Source organism: Dipodomys merriami, unplaced genomic scaffold, assembly GCF_024711535.1.
Source record: "Dipodomys merriami isolate MVZ:Mamm:240054 unplaced genomic scaffold, mDipMer1.0.p SCAF_26, whole genome shotgun sequence".
NCBI lineage: Eukaryota > Metazoa > Chordata > Mammalia > Rodentia > Heteromyidae > Dipodomys > Dipodomys merriami.
The window spans coordinates 2974558-2996782 of NW_027204048.1; the positions used below are offsets into that span (position 1 = coordinate 2974558).

The following is a 22225-nucleotide window of genomic DNA, read 5'->3' on the forward strand; positions in this document are numbered from 1 at the left end:
CTTCCCAGCCCCAGAAGGATGTCTTTAAACTTGCTTAAAATTATTTTTTGTTCCACAATAAGTAATTTTCCGAGTTTTATTACTTGATAGGAATTATAAACTTTAGATCCTGCATACCAGTAGAGAATTACCCAGTAAGTTCCTATTACCTTAGAAAAATAAAATCCAGAAATTAAAACTTTAAAAGTATTTGAGTTCTACTTTTATTTTTCTTTTTTAAACCAGCATATGTAATTATATGCCAATAAAAATCTTTTTTCAACACCAGTACTGGGGCTTGAACTAGGGTCTCAAGCTCTCCCGTTAGTGTTTTTGTTCAAAGCTGAAACTCTGCCACTTGAACAATACCTTCACTTCCAGATTTTGTTGGTTAATTGGAGATGAGAGTCTCCCAGAATTAAATTGTCTTCCTGAGCTGGCTTCAAACTCAGATCCTCAGATTTCAGCAGTAAATAAATCCTCAGAGTAGCTAGACTTAGAAGTGAAATATTCTAGCCTGGCAAAACTTTTTTGTTGTTGTTGTTGTTGGTCTTGGGGCTTGAACTCTGGGCCTGGGCGCTGTTTTTCAGCTTTTTCTGTTTGTTTGGTTTTTTTTTTTTTGGGGGGGGGGTTTGGTTGTGGGCCTGAACTCTGGGCCTGGGCGCTGTCCCTCAGCTCTTCAGCTCAAGGCTAGCGCTCTACCACTTGAGCCACAGCGCCACTTCTGGCTTTTTTCCTTTTGCTTATGTGGTGCTGAGGAATCAAACCCAAGGCCTCATGCATGCAAGGCAAGCGCTCTACCAGAGCCACCTTCCCAGCCCCTAGCTTTTTCTGTTTATGTGGTGCTAAGGAATAAAATCCAGGGCCCTATGCATGGGAGGCATGCACTCTACCACTGAGCTACCTTCCCAGCTTTTCTTTTTTCATTCCTTTTCATTGGCCATGGGGCTTGAACTCAAGGCCTGGGTGCTATCCCTGAGCTCTTTTGCTAAAGGCTAGTGCTCTACCACATTGAGCCACAGCACCACGTCCAGTTTTCTGATCCTTAGTTAGAGATAAGAATCTCATGGACTCCCCTGCCAGGGTTGGCTTTAAACTTGGATCCTCAGATCTCAGCCTCCTGAGTAGCTAGGATTACAGGCATGAGCCACCGGTGCCTGGTTGGCAAAACTTCATATATATACACACACATACATACATACATACATATATATATATATAGTCTTTTTCTACATTTTAATTTTCACCTTCAAATAGATATAAAACAGCGTTTCAATTTAACATATCCATGTTGATTAGTGTCACCCCTGATAGTCATTTTCCTCCTCCTTTTATGGAGAACAGTATTATAACTCAATATATGTATAAAATACATAATGATCAAGACAGAGTACTTTAGCATTTCCATTTCCTCAAATAGCATAATTTCTATGTTGTGGAAATCCTGAACTCTTCTTTTGGAAACAGTTAATAAATTTCTTTAGGCAACAGATACCCTGCCATTCACCATTCTATGGAACATGAGAACTAAGTGTATTTGGTACCCATTAGCCAACCTCTTTCTATCCTCCCTACTTTTCATAGCCTGTAGCCATGACTTTTATATCTCTACTATGTGATCATCTTCTTTGGCTTCCATAAATGAGTGAGAGAATGCTATCTGCAGCTTCTTGGGGCTGGCTTATTTCACTTAACATAATGTCTGCCTCTTTGATCCATGTTACAGATGATAGAATTATCCTTCAGTGGGGTACATGAAGAAAAGAACTGTTAACATTAGCTGGGCATTGGTGGCTCATGCCTCTAATCCTAGCTACTCAAGAGGCTAAGATCTAAGGATTATTGTTCAAAGTTAGCCCATGCAAGAAAGTCTGTGAGACTTATCTCCAGTTAACTACCAAAAAAGCCAGAAGTAGAGCTGTGACTCAAGTGGTGGAGAGCTGGCCTTGAACAAAAAAAAAATCTCAGTGACTCCGCTTATGCCCTGAATTCAAGACTCAGGACCAGTACCAAAAAAAATAAATAAAAGAACTGTTATGTTTATTTCATCTTAGAAGATTTCTGTTTTATGTTTTATTGTTATAAGATTACTTTCATTTATAGGGAATATCTACATATGCAAAGTATTTGCTAACTTTTTGTTTTGTGATCCAAAACATTTGGAGAACATTACTTTTGGTCCTTGTTGCTTGTACTGTGGTCTCTGAACCAACAGCACCTCAAGGGAGTCTGTCAGAAATGCAGACCCTTAGGGCCCACCCAGAATCAGAATCTGAATTTTAATATGCTCATCAGTGCATACTCAAATTTGAAAAGTATGATAAAGTACAATTGACTCTTGATAATCTGAAATTTGTGTTAAGACAAATTTTTCGTCCCATGACAGTTTTTCATGGCTCCCTCCCTATACTTAGTGCTGAGTTAGAGGGAACTGCAAACACCTACGTGCTTGAGCCTCACTGGAGTCACTGTCCTCAGGGTAGTGATACTTCCTTATACATCACTGCACTTCTTTAACTTAGATCTGAAACTGTCTAAACTAAGTTTACACTCCTCTTTGCCATCAATAAAGGCAAACTTTTCATATTTGTGTTAAGTACAATTCAGCATTCAAATATTATCATCAGATAATTCAGTTATTTCATGGTTTCTCTTACCTAAATACATTTAACTTCTTAAGGGCTTTTTTCTTTAAAAAGGTGAATATTACTTTGTTTCTTATGGACCAATTATTAAATCTTTGAATGATACTAGGTGTTTTACAAAGAAATAGAATGGCCGTTGAACATTTTTTTCAAAATAGCTTTTCCAGCAGATTTTATATAATGGCTCTTTAAAAGGAATATTATTCAAACCTCTCACTAGACAGTCATTACATACCTGTTTTTTTTGAATTCCAAAAGAGAAGCTCAAATGTTAATATTCTTTAATGTAGTCATAAATATTCACATATTTTCCCTTGAGATGCTGCAGGGAGGAATGGAGAAAAGTTGTTAGGTTTCTTGGTAAAGATTTGTCAGATTTTTTCCTAGAAAAGAAGTATCTAGTACATTAAAGCATGCTAACTTCCTCCTTTGAAAACAAAATTTCTTAGGAATGCTATTAATTACTTTAAAATTATCTTTAAATAGTTGTACAATGAAGTTGCCATTCAATTAAACTGTTTATGTAAACAATGCATCTTGATCAAAGTCACCCATTTAATCATTTTTCCCCATCTCTCCCAACCTACCACTTCCCTCACTTTTCTTAAATTTGTAGAATATGCACTGAATTTCATGAGTGCATTCTCCCGCCAAACATTATTAGTATTTTTTTTTTTTTTTGCCAGTCCTGGGGCTTGAACTCAGGGCCTTGGCACTGTCCTTGAGCTTTTTTTTTTCTTCCAAGGCTAGCCACAGTGCCCCTTCTGGCTTTTTCCTTTTATGTGGTACTGAGGAACTGAACCCAGGGCTTGATGAATGCTAGGCAAGCACTCTACCACTAAGCCACATTCCCAGCCCTCTAAACATTATTCTTAATAGCACTTTCCCTGATTACGTCTTTTCATAGGAATCTTAGGAAATGCTTTGTGTCCTTAAATCTTTACTTCATTTTCATTTTTCTTTCCTCAGTAACTCTTCTCTGATTACTAGTTCATGTGTGTGCATGTGTTTTTGTGTGTGTGTGTGTGTGTGTGTGTGTGTGTGTGTGTGAGAGAGAGAGAGAGAGAGAGAGAGAGAGAGAGAGAGAGAGAGAGAGAGAGAGAGAGAGAGAGAGAGAGAGAGAGAGAGAGAGCGAGCATGTACGCATGCGTGCATGCCAGTCCCAGGGCTTGAACTCAGGTCCTGGGTGCTATCCCTGTACTTTTGTGCTCAAGAATAACCACAGCTCCACTTCTGGCATTTTGGTGGTTAATTGGAGATAAAGAGTCTCATAAAGACCTATCTGCATGGGCTGATCTGATCCTCCAATCTCAGCCTCCTGAGTAGCTAAGATTACAGCCATAACCCACGAGCACCTGGCTTACTGGTTCTTAATAGCTTACTCTAAACGTATTTCTTCCTTCTGTCCTCACAGTATACTGTTTTAATAGGTTATTGGAGGGACATCAGGAGCTCTCTAGATTTTACTAGTGGAAATACTGATTGAGAGTATAGAAGGAGATGGCAATTCTGTGAGCATATTCCTTGGGTTTGGCAAGATGGTTTATGCCTATAATCCTAGCTACTCAGGAGGCAGAGACATAGAGGATAACAATCAAAGCCAGCTGAGGCAGAAAGGTCTGCAAGACTTTTTATCTCCAGTTGATCAGCAAAGTGTCAGATTGAAGACATGACCAGCAATGAGTAAAAAAGCCAAGCCAGAGTGCAAGGCTCTAAATTCAAGCCCTAGTATTAGCATACATGTCAACCAACATCTGGGCACAGTAGTATATATTTTCATCCCAGTGATGCAGGGAAGCACAAATAAGAAGGCCAGCATAAAATAAGACCTAATTCTGAAAATACCCAACACAAAAAGGACTGTCAGAGTGGTTTAAGTGGTAGAGCACCTGCTTAGTAAGCACAAACCCCTATACCACTAAAAAAAAAAAGCGTATTTCTTGAATTTAGGTAGTTAGTATTTGCAGTATGACCTTGGGATGTTTCAGAATTCATGTATCTGTCCTTCCCTTTTTATTATAGGTTTAGTATGAAGACACAGTGCAAGAGCTCAACCCTTGTTGTTGTTGTTTTTTAAAAATTTTTATTGTAAAGATATTATACAGAGGGTTACAGTCACATGAGTAAGGTAATGAGTACACTTCCTATTGAGCATTGTTACCCCCTCCATTGTTTTCCCTCTACCATCCCTTCCCCTCCCTACCTTCCCCGAGGTTCTTTTTTTTTAAATTGTGATTAAGTGATTACATAATTTCCCAAATTTCACAGTACAGTGGAATAATGATGCTCATTTAAAGTCACAAGTTCATTCTAACTTTCCTGGAGCAAATTGTCTATCACAGTCTATAACATATAACGGTGTACACATATACACCATGTGATCAGCAGCATGGGGATATTTAGTAGTGGTTCGACAAGATGAGTGGGAGTTCTTTGTTTCTTAAGTCCTGTTAGTTTTGTCGTATCACCTAACATTTTGGATTTAGCATCCACTTATCAGGGAGATCATGTACCATTTGTCTCTTTGCTCTTGGCTTACCTCGCTCAACATGATTCCTTCTAGCTCCATCCATTTCCCTGCAAATGCCATTATTTTGTCATTTCTAATGGCTGCATAATATTCCATTGTGTATAGATACCACAATTTTTGGATCCATTCATCTGTGGTGGGGCATCTAGGTTGTTTCCATATCCTGGCTATTGTGAACAGTGCTGCAATAAACATGGAGGTGCACGTGTCCTTGTATATTGGTTCCTGTTGTTCAGGGTAGATGCCTAGAAGTGGTATGACTGGGTCGTAAGGGAGGTCAATTTTTAGCTTTCTAAGGACCCTCCAGACTGCTTTCCAAAGTGCTTGTATAAGTGTACATTCCCACCAGCAGTGTAATAGGGTTCCTCTTTCTCCACATCCCCTCCAGCATTTGTCATTGGTTGATTTGTGGATGTGGGACATTCTGACTGGGGTAAGGTTCAACCCTTGTTTTTTAAAATTTAGTACTAAACTGCAAATTTTCCTTAAACCCAAAAAGCACAGTAAATTCTAAGTATATGACAAGGTCTAGGTTATATGATTTCATTTTAAATGAGTGCTTCATATTGTATTATTCCTAGGAAGAACATGTTCTTTTCCAACTTGAAGAGGGCATTGAAGCTTTGGAGGCTGCAATTGAATACAAGAATGAAAGTATCCAGAGCCGCCAGGACTCACTTCGAGCATCATTCCAAAATCTTTCTCAGAGTGAAGCAAATGTCTTGGAGAAACTCATTTGCCTGAATCCTGTTGAGACTAGAGCTATCCTTTTCAGATACTTCAATAAGGTTTGTTTGTGAGGAACAATATTTTTCTTACGGAGAATAGTCAAGAGCTCCTCATTATGTCAATTTTTTAAAGAAAAAAAATTAAAGGCATAAAGATTTGATGGTAGAACTACAAATTTAAGCATGACTTCTTTTTTATAGTACTAAATGTTATCTGAAAATTTGTAATTGTCAATGTAGGTACATCTAACTTAGTGAAATGTTTAAAGTTGGAGAGTCTTTCATTAGAAAGGATTTAGATTATATTGCTTCCTTACTTTTATTGAGTATAAATTTGTGAGTTGCTATGCAACATTATGAAAAGTCAAGGGCCCTCTGACTTTTTCTTTCACTGCTGTGGGGAAGTAAACCTGTACTTTTTCATCATTTGTGACTTGAATAGACATGAAGTGGTGTTTCAGTGGCAAAGATAACAATAGACTCTATTAACTTATACTTAAATCAATTAAAATATTTTACATAAATTTTAGAATTTACTGATCCAGGCTGAGAAGGTGGCTCAGTGGTAGAGTGCTTGCCTTGCATGCCTGAGGCCCTGGGTTCTATTCCTCAGCACCACCTAAGCAAAAAGAAAAAAGCCGGAAATGGCGCTATGGCTCAAGTGGTAGAGTGCTAGCCTTGAGCTGAAGAGCTGAGGGACAGCGCCCAAGCCCAGAGTTCAGGCCCCACGACCGGACCACCCCCCAACAAAAAAAAAAAAAAAGAATTTACTGATCCAGAGATGACTATAAGCATTAAGAACTTTGTCCATCTTTTTTAATGTCCTTTTCACTTAAAATAGACATTAGAGTTGCTATTGTTATATTTCTCTGAAAAATATAGTTTATAGAATATCAGGCAACTGATAAATAAAGCACCAAAGTTTTTAATGTTCTAATTATACAGAATAGAATAAAGATATGTCAGATGCTGGTGGCTCATGGTTATAATCCTAGCTAGTCAGGAGGCTGAGATCTAAGGATCACAGTTCAAGGCCAGTGTGGGCAGAAAAAGTCTGTAAGTCTCTTATCTTCAACTAACCAGCAAAAAGCTAAAAGCAAAACTGTGATTCAAGTGGTAGAGTGCCAGATTTGAGCAAAAAAAACAAGCAAGAGCAAAAATCCCTGAGTTTAAGGCCAAGTACAAGCAAGGAAGGAAGGAAAGAAGGAGAGAAGGAAGGAGGGAGGGAGTCAGGCAAGCATACAGTTTCCTCTTAGATACCTACAATAATTAATTATAATTACTACTGTAAGCAACTTCAATTGTGAGAGTGCATCTAGTTGCAGTGCTTGTTTAGAAAATAGAAAAATAGTGGAGTCCTGTCCTAGGCAGTAGCTTACAGCTATAAAGGTTAAAGAAGTTCATCTTTATGTAGTCCCAAAATAGTCGATTGTAAGACACGACTAAAAGTACAAAACTTATGTTTGCTAGGTGGTTAATTTACGAGAAGCAGAGCGGAAACAACAGTTAGAAAATGAAGAGATTAAATTAAAGGTTCTTGAACAGGATAATATGGTTCGTGAGTTGAAATCTGCACTGGAACATCTGAAGTTACAGTGTGATCGGAGGCTCACCCTGCAACAAAAGGAACATGAGCAAAAGATGCAGCTGTTGTTACATCATTTCAAAGGTAATTGTCTTTTTCAGTATACAGAGGTGATTCAGGAAGGAAGATAGAATTTGATCACCCAACACATGATCCAATATATATAAATAGTTAATACTTATACTACTTTGGGCCTTTACATATTTTGGTTATGGGAGAGTGAACTTCGATGTAAGGCTATTAATGCTTGAGATGCAATTTCTTCTACCTGTCCCCAACCCACATGTAAGTACTACTGTTAAGTACTCTTAGCTTGTTGTTGGTGTCGTTTTTATGTTAAAATGTAGGACTACTTCTGGCTTTTTGATGTATAGTTGAAAATTTCTTTCAATCTTGACAAATTATTTTCCATTAACAAACTTCAAGTGAATGATGTCCTGTTACTACCTAAACTACCTAAATTTATTATAATTTTATTTGGTTATGATTTTTTATGCATGGAGGATATATCATAAGTTGAAATTAGTCTACCAAATACTGTCACTAGTGATCAACAGTTCAACCATTAGCTGATGTAGAAAGAGAGCTGTCATAATAATCAGTCCTCACATTATCTGTGCATATGGTAACAGAATCACAGCCAGGTGATACTATTTCTCTCTCTCTTTTTTTATTTTATTTATTTATTTTTTGTCGGTCATAGGGCTTGAACTCTGAGTCTGAGCTATTCAGCTCAAAGCTAGCACTCTACCACTTGAGCCACAGTGCCACTTCCAAAGTGATACTATTTCTGCTTCAATCCAGGCTACTTACTCTTTTTTACAAAAATAAAAATATTTTATTTTTGGTGTTACTGGGGTTTGAACTTAGGATTTGCATTGAATTCAGGGTTTTGCATCTGCTAGACAAGTATTCTACCTCTGAGCCAAAACTCCAGTCAGGCTGCTATGGCTTGATAATCAGTAATTGAAAATGGGTCAGATGGACCCAAGGAAGCAGAAAACCCTTGGAAAATACATGAATTTGCTTTTTGAGGCAATGTGCCTCTATGTGCCTAATGACAGGATTTCCTTGACACATTATTACATTATTTCCCACACATTATTACATCTGAACATGCTAGCCTTTCTTTAGTTTCCTGTCTCAAGTGTCTAAGAGTGATGTTTGATTACAATTTTTATGTCTTTTAAAGCAACTGGAATTATAATTCCAGTATACATTCGAGTATTTGATGTATATATCAAAGCTCACGTCATAGTCAAATGAGAACATTCTTTAACACTACAGCTATACAGAGTTCTCATAACAAAGTTGTAACTGAAACTGTTAACAATTTGTGAATTTTCTATGTTCAACTAAATGAATATGGGAAATTTTGAAAAAATATAAAAATATGTAAAATAAAAACTATACTTTTATGCTAGTGGTGGTTTTTTGTTTTTTTGTTTTTGGTACTGAAGATCAAATCAAAAGTCTCACACATGCTATCCAAGTGCTCTAATACGGAACTATACAACACTACCCAGGCTTTACTGTATGAGTCTCTGATTTATAGTATCATTAATTTTAAAAACATGGAGGGTTAAATTAAGCTATACAAATACACTTAAAATTGTACGAAACAACACAATTTTCAAACCAGCAGGACTATTTTATAAATATATCAGAGTAAGTCTGAAAGTCAGTATACTGGGTTTTACTATTCTGGGCAGGGTTAAACATAAACATGAGCTAGAAACTTTTTTTTTTTTTTTTTTTTTTTGCTGGTCATGGGGCCTGAACTCTGGTCTGGGCGCTGTCCCTCAGCTCTTCAGCTCAAGGCTAGCGCTCTACCACTGGAGCCACAGCGCCACTTCCGGCTTTTTCTGTTTATGTGGTGCTGAGGAATCGAACCCAGGGCCTCATGCTTGCAAGGCATGCACTCTACCACTGAGCCAACTTCCCAGCCCCATGAGCTAGAAACTTTTAAGTTATATGTGACATTAACTGACTTATGCTGCCATCTTACTTTTTATGCCATGTTTTCTTTGTGATTTAATCTCTACCTTCTTTTAATAAGTTTGCTTCTTCATAAGTTTCTTGGTTGTAGATTGCTTGTGCCTGTGAAACCTAAACTTGCAATTTTCCCTATAATCACAGTTCCTGACATAAACTTTTTTTTGGGGGGGGCAGGTCATGGGGCCTGAACTCTGGCCCTGGGTGCTGTCCCTCAGCTTGTCAGCTCAAGGCTAGCGCTCTACCACTTGAGCCACAGCACTCACAGCTTATGTGGTGCTGAGGAATCGAACCCAGGACCTCATGCATGCAAGGCAAGTGCTCTACTACTGAGCCACCTTCTCAGCCCCCTGACATAAACTTTTAAGTAAGATATTGAAAGAGCTTATGGAAAGAGAAACATGAACTTTGTGTAGGAAATGCTGGCTTCTGCTGTTCTAAGAATGAGTGTTTAGTTGTAGTTGCAAAATGTTTATGAATTGTCAGGTAGGGATAGAGTGAAAGAGGTGACTTAAGTGCTAATGTTTTCCAAAATATAGGTAGAAAAATTGAGATTGTGAGATGTAATGTAACATACTCTGATCCTTTGAAGATAGGGGCCATGTTAAAACATACTTTTAAATCATTTGTTTAAAACCAAGTTTAAATGTAAATTTTCACTTTATAGAGCAAGATGGAGAAGGCATTAGAGAAACTTTAAAAACATATGAAGATAAAATCCAGCAGTTGGAAAAAGATCTTTATTTCTATAAGAAAACCAGCAGAGATCTTAAGAAGAAGCTTAAAGAAGTGGCACGCGAAGCAGTTCAGTGGCAACTAGCATTGTCAGAACGTAAGACCTATGCTACTTGTGTTAACTGTGTTTCTCTGTGTTTGGTGAGGTCATACTCGATTTGTTGTGCAGCATTTCTCAAGATAACTGGTTATTTAGGAATAGTCACTCCTGTTTGTCACTGCAGACAAAAACTAGTTTAGTTTATGTATAGGACAGAACTTCAGAAGAGTGAGTGAATGAGTGGACAGTGTGAAGGGAGTGAGCACTTATCTTTTTTTTTTCCCAGAAGGCAAGGCTTTATTCACCATTGAGAATATTCTGATCAAATTTGAAAGTTAAAGAACAATACAGTTGAAGTAGTTTTAAAGACTATGTTAACTGAAAATAAAGGTTATCTTAAATATACCTTGCCTAGTATAAATGTTAATGCCAATTCTTCCTGTTGAATGGATTCATGAATCTCTGCACTATAATTATCAATTGGAGTGTAAATGGCATATGCTGAACCATTCATTTTACTTCAAGTAATGCTCACTGATTACCACTAAGACTACTTAACTTTCTCTTGTTTTTCTTAATAGTTGAGTATAATTGACTTTCATGTATTTAAAATATGTAGACTACAAATACATAAACTAAGCTAAAAACTGTATCTAAAATTGATACCTAAAGCTGTAGGAAACATCATTTATTGTGTGCAAGTGATTTTTAGTCTTAAATTCATTTAGTCCTTAAAATGGCCCTATAATTTCTTTGTTGTTTTCCTATTTTATAGTAAAATGAGACTTCTAATTACCATTGGGAAAAAAAACATGAAGCTCACGTCTGTAATCCTAGCTACTCAGGAGGCTGAGATCTGAGGCTCAAGGTTCAAAAAGCCAGCCCGGGCAGGAAAGTCCATGAGACTCTTATCTCCAATTAACCACCACAAAATCAGAAGTGACACGGTGGCTCAAGTAGTAGAGCATTTGCTCCAGGACAGCGCCCAGGCCCAGAGTTCAAGTCCCATGACCAACAAAATTAAAAAAAAAAAAAAAAGTAACTGCTGAACACTGGTGGCTCATGCCTGTAAATCCTAGCAACTCAGAAGGCTTAAGATCTGAGAACTGAAGTTCAAATCCAGACCAGGAAGCAAAGTTCTCTGACTCTTTTCTCCTCTCTCCTCTCTCTCTCTCTCTCTCTCTCTCTCTCTCTCTCTCTCTCTCCTCTCTCTCTCTCTCCTCTCTCCTCTCTCCTCTCTCGTGCCCACTCTTCTGGAACAGTGCCCAGGCCCTGAATTCAAGATCCAGAACTTACAAGAAAAAAAAAAAAAGATATAGCTGGGCACCCATAGTTTATGCCTGTTATTCTAGCTTCAGGAGTCTGAGATCTAAGGATCAATATTCAAAGCTAGCCTGGGTAGAAAAGTTCATGAGATCTCATCTTCAATTAACTAGAAAAAAGCCAGCCCAAAGGTGTGGCTCAAAAAGTAGAATGCCAGCTGTAATCAAACAAGCCAGCAAGCCCAGGGAGTGAGTGCATGGCCCTGGATTCAAGCTCCTTGCACTAGTAATAGAGAATAATAAAAAATAAAGATAAAAGTGCATTTCTAAGATAAATCAGGACTTTTATGACCTGCACTCTTCAGCTCAAGGCAAGCACTCTACTGCTCAACCCACAGTGCTACTTCCAGTTTTCTAGTGGTTTATTGGAGATTAAATTCTCACAGACTTTCTTGCCCAGGCTTTGAACCCTGATCCTCAGATCTCAGCCTCCTGTGTAGCTAGGATTACAGGCACGAGCCACCGGAACCCAGCTAAAATATACCCTTTTTAAGTTGGGTGCCGGTGGCTCATGTCTTTAATCCTCACTACTCAAGAAGCTGAGATCTGAGGATCACAATTCAAAGCCAGCCCAGACAGGAAAGTTTGTGACTTCATATCTCCAATTAATTACCAAAATAGCCTGAAGTGGAGCTGTGGCTCAAGCAGTAGATGCTAGCCTTTAGCCAAAAAAGCCCAGTGACAACACTTTGAACCAGCATAGGAAATAAACAAATGCACACACCTCTTTTAGGACAGCAAAATAGAAGTAATATTTCTCAAATAACAGTCTATAAAATAACAGCCTTCTTTCAGAGGTTCGTTCTAATAATTTAAATATGGTTTGTGAAATATAAGACTATACCTAACTTGACCTTTAAAGAAAATTGTTTGTAGATGATAAGAAAAATGAAAGAATTAAGTGAAAAAATTATATTTATGTGCAGTGAATATATATGATGACTATAGAGTGGAATTAGCATATTTTTGTATTTTAAAATTCTTCTAGAGTAGAGTACTGCTTTATATTCATGACATAAATATCATAAATTTGCAATATTCAAGTAACAAAAAGTATGCCAAGAAAAAAACACTTGGATAAAGGTATTTTCACAAATAGTGAAAAAGGTAGTTTCACAAATAGCTCTCAAAGTCAGGGTAAACCAGTGTCTGCTAAACCTGTGTTTTGATGAGAAAGTTAGGGCCAACCACTCATGATAGAATAGTAATTAGAACATGGTCCAAGAATTTGCATCTGACTCCTGTTCTGATAATCTAGTGATAAACATGTGATCCAGATTCTATGAGCCTTCCCAAAGAGACTAAACTTACTGATCATCAATGAATTAGTACAGAGGTGCTTATAGACATAAAACTTTTAATGGAAACATTACTTCAGAAATGTAACCAGTCAATAAAAGACCATTATTTTAGCTTTTTGTTAGTGATACTGAAGCTTTAACTCAGAGCCTCACACTTGTTAGGCAAGTGCTCTACCACTTGAGCCATGACTTGTCCCCATTTTAGGCATTTTAAAAGCTCACTTTGAGGGCTGCATGTGTAGCTTGTCATGTGTGAGTCCCTGTGTGAGTCCATCCTAGCACCAAAATAAACAGCTGCAACACAAATCACCCCTTTCCAAATCTGAAGTATTAAACATCTGGTTTGTAAATGGTACATGTTTGTATTAATGAATCTACTACACACTTCTTTGAAGAGACAATATAATATTTGTAAATATACCTGGGGATGTGTAAAATGAGGATAAAACCTATCTGATCAACTTGCCCAAGAAGTCTAGTAGCCTTAGTAATGTTAAGAAGATTGTTTCAGGGCTGGGAAGGTGGATCAGTGGTAGAGCACTTGCCTTGCATGCATGAGGCCCTGGGTTCGATTCCTCAGCACCACATAAGCAAAAAGAAAAAAGCCGGAAGTGGTGCTGTGGCTCAAGTGGTAGAGTGCTAGCCTTGAGCTGAAGAGCTGAGGGACAGCGCCAAGGCCCAGAGTTCAGGCCCCACAACCGGACCCCCCCAAAAAAAATAAATAAAAGAAGATTATTTCAGCAAATCTGTTTTTCTACCTGGAAACATTTTAAATACTTTTTTTGGGGGGGGCACTATAAAAACTAACGTGGCTGGGTACTAGTGGCTCACACATGTAATCCTCGTTGCTCAGGAGTCTGAGATTTATGGATCTTGCAGTTTGAAACCAGCCTGGGCAGAAAAGTATGTGAGGCTCTTACTTCCAATTCATCAGCAAAAAAACCAAAGGTAGAACTGTGGCTCAAGCAGTAGAGTATCAGCCTTGAGGGAAAATTCCAAGCAAGAGTTAGTTGGAGGCTTTGAGTTCAAGCCCTAGTACTAGCACCAAAAAAAAAAAGAGTTAAAAAAGAGTAATATGTAGTCATTATAGAAAACTTGAAAATACAGGAAAAAATGGAAAACAACTCATAAACTACCCATATTTTAACATATTTATTTTCATATTATTGCCATGTTTTAAAAAACAGTTGCAATCCAGTTAGGTATATTTGCATATTATATCATATCTCTATCTCTATATCATCCCCCCGCTTTCACAAGTGACATTAAACAAACTTTAGTTGATGTTTAAAATACAGTAATTTATATTTATCAAATTCTGAGTTCCCAAAAAATGTCTCTGCTTACTAACCACTGTCCTAGTTAATACAAAACCATCTTGGTATTCAGTTCATTGAGATTGATTGGTTTTTATAAGGAGCTTGCTTTACCTAGTCTTGAACTCATGAACTCAGTGGTCCTCATGCCTCACCCCCTGGAATAGCTTGACTATAGATGTATATCACTATGCACAGCTTTTAACTCACTGTGTTTTGATAGTAGTTTTTGTTGTTGTTGTTGTTGTCTGCATACCAGAATTGTATTTATTTTGAGTATTCTTGGCCTTTTCCAGTATCAAAAATTAATCTTCTGACTGAAATATCTTGGTCATTTGGTGACTATGACTCTGTAATAGTATATGTGGTTTCTGATATATTTTGTGTGGATAAATTTAGTCTATATAAACATCTCTCCACTTTAGTTTTTTGTTTGTTTGTTTGTTTGCCAATCGTGGGGCCTGAACTCTGTCCCTTAGCTCTTCAGCTCAAGGCTAGCACTCTACCACTTGAGCCACGGTGCAAATTCTGGCTTTTTCTGCTTATGTGGTGCTGAGGAATCAAACCCAGGGTCTCATGTATGCAAGGCCAGCACTCTACCACTGGGCTACCTTCCCAGACCTGCACTTAAGTATTTGAAACTATATATCAACTTAAATCATTATCCAACTATATAAAATGATACTGGGTTGGAGTCCTTTCTGTCTTGCTTTATTCTTCAGTGGTGGTATAGTACTCAGGGCCTTATAAATGCTAGTCAAGTGGTCTACTGCTAAACTACATTCTCAACCCTAGAATCCTGTTTTGTTCATTTTTCTTTTTTAGTGGGTATGAACTCAGGGCTTCCTGCTTGCCAGGCCGGCACTCTACCACTTGAGCCACATCCCTAGCCCTTTTTGCTTTCATTATTTAATTTTAATTAATAGGATCTCTTTTAAATTTTTTCTTGATAACCTCCTACCACCCCCTTTCTCTCATTTGGGAGCCACTATTTTTGGTCAACTTTGTATCTATCCTAGTATCTGATTTATGTCCTGTGTCAGTTCAGAGGTTGTTTGTTTTTGAAAGATTTTAAGAGCTAGAAAATAATTTGCATTTTAAACCAGGGTTAGAAACTAGAGTACCTTCAGTAGCCAAGATGCAAATGTGACTATAGGGTCTATAGCTCTTGTCAAATGGAACTCTGCTCCTGCTGCTGTTGGTATATAGTTGTTACCTCTTTTAGTTGATGTTTCATACCAAAATAAATTTGTATGAAACTTCTGAGTTAAATTTTTTAATTTTATTTTTTGTACTAGTCCTGGGGCTTGAACTGGGGATTTGGATGCTATCCCTGAGCTTTTTTGCTCAAGGCTAGTGCTCTATCACTTGAGTCTCATCTCTACTTCTGGATTTGGGGTATTTATTTGGATATAAGAGTCACAAGAGTTTCTTACCTGGGTTGTATTTGAACTGCAATCCTCAGATCTCAGCCAGGATTACAGGTATTGAGCCACCAGTGCCCCACTAAATTTTAATTTTTTAATTAGTTTTATTCTCTCTCTTTCTCCCCCCTCTCTTTCTGTCTCTGTCTGTCTGTCTGTCTCTGTCTGTCTGTCTGTCTGTCTGTCTGTCTGTCTCTCTCTCTCTCTCTCTCTCTCTCTCTCTCTCTGTATGTGTGTGTATCGTGTTTGCCAGTACTGGTGCTTGAACTCAGGGCCTCACACTTTTGCTTGGCTTTTTTTCACCCTCTCAAGTCTAACACTCAACTACTTGAGACACACTACACTACTGGCTTTTTGCTGGTTAACTGGAAGTAAAAGTGTCATGGACTTTTCTTTTGGATCTGGCTTTGAACCTTGATCCTCAGATCCAGCCTATTGAGTAGACCAGGATTACAGAGTGGTTGGAAATTCTTGAAAAAAAAAATTTTTTTTTGGTCAGTCATGGGCCTGAACTCTGGGCCTGGGCGCTATCCCTCAGCTCTTCAGCTCAAGGCAAGCGCTCGACCACTTGAGCTACAGCACCACTTCTGGCTTTTTCTGTTTATGTGGTGCTGAGGAATTGAACCCAGGGCTTCATGCATTCAAGGCAAGCACTCTACCACTGAGCCACCTTCCCAACCCCATTCTTGAAATTTTTTGAGTTAAGTATTAAACATTAGAGTACAATGTATATGTGTTAGTTTGGCTTAGGGGCTGCCAGTGTATAACCTGTTTTTAAACTTGGTCTTCACAAGACTAAAAGTGTACTAAACACATATTATATGTTCAAGTTGGCATTTATTAGGTATAGTTCATGTGTGGGTTTTCCCTGTAGTAAGCTTTTGTCTTAGATAATAGATATGATTTGGAGAGTTCTAAGCCTGAATTTTTTTCTGCACATTCTAATCATTGTATGATGTCTCTCACTGAGGTGTTATGCACTCATTTTTTTTTTTTTTTTGGTCAGTCGTGGGGCTTGAACTCTGGGCCTGAGCACTGTCCCTCAGCTCTTCAGCTCAAGGCTAGCTCTTTACCACTTGAGCCACAGCGCCACTTCCAGTTTTCTGGTAGTTTATTGGAGATAAGCATCTCACAGACTTTCCTGCCCCGGCTGGCTTTGAACTGCAATCCTCAGATCTCAGCTTCCTGAGTAGCTAGGATTACAGGCATGAGCCACCGGCACCTGGCTCATCTTCATTTTGACATGGCATATACCCCAGCATGCATTTGTGCAGCAGAACCCTGCTATCATGCTGGGAAGGCTACCTAAGACCAGATTTTCATACAAATAATGCCAAGTCTCCTAAGCAGGCCTGTACAGAGAAGGCAGAACCAGTGTTTCCAGAGCTGCCTTTACTTGAACAGTAACAAGCCAGGCAGACGAAAGTATGGAAAGGCACCAGAGAGAAGAAAAGCATTTCTGGTTTCCAAGAGTTACCAGAATCCCTAGAAGGAAATTTCCCAACTTTGCTCTGTGAATTAACATTCTGATTTATTCTCATACAAAATGCCTATAAGTGAAATAAGATTAATTCAATTCCCAAGTTTGTCTAAACAAATAAACTAGCTGAAAATGGATTGGTAAGAATGTAGTTATGTTAGGATATTATTATTATTTAAATACCTGGTTTTGAGGGAATCATCTCTAATAAATTTTTGGTTTGGGGAATTATTTTAGATCGTGATGCTGGAGATGGAGTCCTGATTCCAGAAGAAACAAGTGTGCTTTCAGAAGAATTAAAATGGGCATCCAGAACTGAAAATGCAAAACTAAATGGAAAAGAAAAAGAGGTGGACAGTTTCCCAAGCAAACCACATTCTCAGTTTTGGGATGACATCCCAGAGTTACCTGCAGTTAATAGCTCTGTAGCACCCTCTAGTGGACAATTAAGCAATATGGATAAAATAGATGAAAATCATTTTATATATTCTCACAGTCGAACATCACCCCTAATTCAGCCAGTAGAAAATGTGGGACAACTTCATGGTATCACACCTGTAAAACTGTGTCGCAAAGAATTACGTCAGATTTCTGCCATGGAACTTTCATTACGACGTTCCAATCTTGGAGTAGGAGTTGGATCAATAACTGCTGATTCCATTGAAGTATCTAGGAAACAGAGTGATTTTAAAACTTAGGCATTTAACAGTAGAACCTTTAATTTAGTGAATAAACAAAAATATTTCTTTTCCTAACTTGTTAAAAATTAAAACTCAAGCTCACTAAGATCCAAGAAAAAGGAGAGGATTGAATTTCTCATCTTTTTGTATATTTATGGACATATATACCTGCTGTAGTGTATTTTTGGAATTCCAATTTGCATTTCCATAGTAATCAAACAATTTTATTCAAATATTTGATAACATTTAAATATTTACACTTATAAGATGCATACATAAATTTTCAGGCATTTTATTTCATTTTTTTCAGGCATACTTGAAGAATATTTGAAGAATAGACTAACTTGTCCTTCAAATGCATATTATTATAAGCATTATGTTGTAGCACATTATAATATACAATAACTATTGCTGTTATTCTAAAATACAAATGTATTTCTATTTTTAGAAGATCCAACTAAGTATTTAGCTTGTATTAGAGGGAGTCACCAGTTGCATATGTTTTGGATGGATTTGTTTTATATTATTAGTTTGCTAATAGAACAAATGTTTCACTTTCTTCTGTCCTATGCAGTCAGAATGGGAAAGTATTGGACATAATTCCATGGAACAGGGTAGCAGTAATAGATTCAACACAGAAATCTAACATTCCAAGGAAAAGAACACTGGTGTGAGCAGCCAGGCCACATGGAGTGTCTGTAAAGCTTGAAGTCTAGCCAAGGCATCTTTAGCCAACATGTGCTTAAGTATGGCAGCTTGCCTCATCAAGTTTTTTGCAGGCCAAACTACATTGGGGCTGTGAATATGTAAATGAAAGTTTTGCTAAAATTGCCCTTCAAGTTTTTCTTTTGTCAAAATTTTACATAATATTTAGAATTAACTGAACAATTTGACCACCAGTTCTTTTCCACCATCTTTCCCCATCATGGGTAACATTCCACTATCAAGACCTGAGGTATTATTTTGTTACTTTTTAATACTTTACCAGACATTGACTTCTAAACCAAAGTTGAGTTTCTTGGACTAGTCACTCATGTTGCTCAATAAGAGCCACTGTGCTTCCATGCTGAGTCCATTTGTTTTTATTGAAACAGCCACAGACACTTTTTTATATTCTTTCTTCTGTTGCTGCTGGTCTGACCATCACTCCTAAGACCTAATCTGTTCCCTTGCATTAGAACACCAAAGACCTCCATCCTTTTTCTACTCTCTAGCCCCTACAGACTAGAGTTCCTTGTGTTATTGCTAAAGAAACAATTCTTAAAAGGAAAGAGAAACTTCTAAATAGTTTTTTAATCTCTTAAGCATGGTGCTAAAATAAAATCATAGGTTAAATAGATTTCTTTGGATTTACCTTGGAACTGAACAGTTTGTAGCATTAGCCCAATGAGAAACTGCCTCTCCTAAGGTTCAGACAACTAATTTACAAACTAACAAGAATGTTATTTTATCTGGTCATTTTCTGGTTTACCCCTAGTCTTCCTATTTGCCTTTCATTTACATGTCGGTCATATAGCAAAAGCCTTCAATAAAATATAGGAATTATACATTTATTAGTAAATATACATTTATTCATGAGTCATAATAATAAATTCCTTATAAGATTATATAATGTGCTGTTAGCTATGAGTAATTCATATGAGAATGTATTCCGATACTAGAATCGTGCCTACTCAAGGAATAACAAAGCAAAAGCTATATTAAATTATAGTGATTTGATTTGCTAATGCAAAAGTGAATTGACCACTAGTAACAAAGTTGTGATATTTTCCCCTGCCTTTGATTAGCTGTATACCCTTTATTATACTATGATAGATTCATGCACATACTCAAAACAAATAATGCAAATAATATCCTAAATAACATATTCTAGAACTTAACTTCTGGTTATTGAAGGTAATCAATACTCTTAACAAAGGAAACAAAAAATTAAGTACCTCCTTTAGGACAAATAAAATTATTTTAAATTTAAATAGATTTTACTCTTTTATGGTATTCAATATTCAATATATCTTTTAGTTTTACAAAGGGGTTTTAATTCAACATTTATACTTAGTTATATGCTTCCTTTAGTCTAAACATTTTGTCATTATGTTTGCTTTATTACATACAGAAACACTTTTGGGGTGGGGGGAGTTGTTCATTATTTTCTTTTATTCTCCACCTGTAGTAGTACATTTGTAAGGGAAGACATCTCTAACGTAACTAGGTTTTGGTTTTGGGTTTTTTTTGTTTTTATTTTTGTTTGTTTTTTTTTTTTTTGCTAATTCCAGAGTTACATTGAACAGAGTGGAATTTTTTCATATATGGGAATTATGCATGATGAAAACATGGATGAAGGTGGCATATGTGTATCTGTCTGTCTGTCTGTCTGTCTGTCTATATTACAGTGCTGGGGATAAGTCCTAAGCTTGGCTTCACTTAGGTAAACACTCATGGAGATATACTCCAAGCCACTGCTATGCTTTAATGTTTGTTTTCTCTTGTTAGTGTATTATTTGCTCCTCATTTCTTCACAGCTTCATGAACCTTTGATTTCAAGGAGTTAGCAAAAAAAATATATAGGATCTTCAGTTATGTGGACTGTATTGCCATTAGCCATTGCCTTGTTTATATTAAATATAGAGCAATAAAATTTATCAATATTTCAGACTAGGTCACACATGAAAAATAAAGGCCTTATATCCTAGGATGGATTATAATGTCATGAAATACTTAGTAGTTGTTCCGTTCTATGGTCACAAAATTTCAAACATTCAACGGACACAGGACATATTTGACTTTAAAAACACTGGTATGCCAATATCTGAAGATTCAAGTAGAAATTTTATTCTACCTTCAACATTACTAGAATTAAAAACATTTATTGTGTATATTTTACACTTGTTATATTCATAGGCTGCCCTCGTTAATACTGATGACATACTTAAATGTGAGACAGAAATCTTGTTGCAATATGTACCTTCAATGCATTGGGTATTGTTATTTGGGGGCCTTACTGGGTGGTAGTTTGCCAGGGGAAGGGTTGGGAGCTTCTGTCCTACAGGAAGAGAGGGTGTGTTCTCATTGTCATGGTGCTGCACTGCTTAAACTCCTTGCTCTTGATGTGCACTTCTTACCAGAACATAAGAACAAACTGATGGATAATCATTATGCTGGTTCATGTTGAACTCAACATGATCCCAGAATGCGGAACAAGGGAAATTATAAAAGGAAAGCTCATACTCAGGAGGCTGAGATAATAGACTCTCAATTCAAAGACAGCCCAAGCAGACATATCCAAAAGATATTATCCAGCAAAAAAGCTGGAAAGGGAATTTGTGGTAGCTCAAGTGGTAGAGCACCAGTCTTGCCAAAAAGCCAAGCAAGAGCACAGGCCCTGAGTTCAAGCCCTAATACCGGCATTCCCTACCCGCCCCCCCCAAAAAAAAACCACTTCAGAAAAACCTTCTTTTGAGTATTGTATAGTTCTCATTTGCCCTTCTCCTCCTCCCCCCCCCTTCCTCCTCCTCCTCCTCCACCTCTTTTTGAGAGTCATAGGGCTTAAACTCAGCCTGGGCACTGTCCCTGAGCAGTTTTTCTCAAGGCTAGGGCTCTACCACTGTGAGCCACAGTACCACTTCCAGTTTTCTGGTGGTTAATTGGAGATAAGAGTCTCATGGACTTTCCTGCCCAAGGCAGCTTTGAACTGTGATCCTCAGATCTGAGCCTCTTGAGTAGCTAGGAGTGAGCTGCAGAACCTGGCTCATTTGTCCCTTTTAATATTTTTTTCTTCTAGGAAGTTTCACAGTAAATTAACACAATTGCCACTACTTGAAATGCTAATAGTGTAATTTGACTGAACTCAAAGATAATTAGACTTAGCTTTAATACTCTGTATAAAGTTTGGTTTTCTTTTTTTCCTTTTTTATTGTACCAAGGCTTAAACTCAGGACCTCACACTCTTGCTCAACTTTCTTGCTCACAGTTGGCACTCATCACTTGAGCAGGCTTCCAGCCTGGCTTTTCTTGGTTATATATATATATATATATTTGTGGGTCGTGGGGCCTGAACTTTGGGCCTGGGCGCTGTCCCTCTGCTCTTCAGCTCAAGGCTAGCACTTTACCACTTGAGCAACAGCACCACTTCTGGCCTTTTCTGCTTATGTGGTGCTGAGGAATCGAACTCAGGGCCTCATGCATGAAACAAAAGCACTCTACCACTGAGCCACCTTTCCAGCCCTTTGTTGGTTATTTCGTAGATGATGTCTTAGAACTTTACTGCTTAGGGTTGAATCTCAACTGTGATCCTCCTATCTAGGATTATAGGCATGAGCTACAGGTACCTGGCCTGACACACAGTTCCACTGAGTTATTTCTACAGCATTTCAAAGGAAAAATATAGCAGTCTTTTAAACGTTGTTACAACAAGCAAATGCTTTGTATCTATGAGACAAAATCACACCAAAAAAGAGTAAAAATTTTA

General features: G+C 37.6%; 1 protein-coding gene and 1 long non-coding RNA gene across 4 annotated transcripts in view; one reads left to right on the plus strand and one right to left on the minus strand.

The window, feature by feature from the left end:
* Kif27 (kinesin family member 27) overlaps positions 1-19703 on the plus strand; it is a 101831-nt gene extending 82128 nt beyond the window's left edge. For all 3 annotated transcript variants that reach the window (XM_070035509.1, XM_070035510.1, XM_070035511.1), the window contains 4 exons: positions 5736-5942; positions 7353-7551; positions 10130-10294; positions 17318-19703. In XM_070035509.1, coding sequence (XP_069891610.1) covers positions 5736-5942; positions 7353-7551; positions 10130-10294; positions 17318-17778 — 1032 coding nt within the window. In that variant the 3' untranslated portion in view covers positions 17779-19703. The remainder of the gene's footprint in view (positions 1-5735; positions 5943-7352; positions 7552-10129; positions 10295-17317) is intronic.
* Positions 1-22225, minus strand: part of LOC138836873 (uncharacterized) — a 53206-nt gene that overhangs the window by 11082 nt on the left and 19899 nt on the right. Inside the window, exons 5-6 of the long non-coding RNA XR_011375112.1 lie at positions 17636-17749; positions 2860-2946 (exon numbers count right to left, since the gene is read on the minus strand). This is a non-coding gene — a long non-coding RNA (uncharacterized lncRNA). The remainder of the gene's footprint in view (positions 1-2859; positions 2947-17635; positions 17750-22225) is intronic.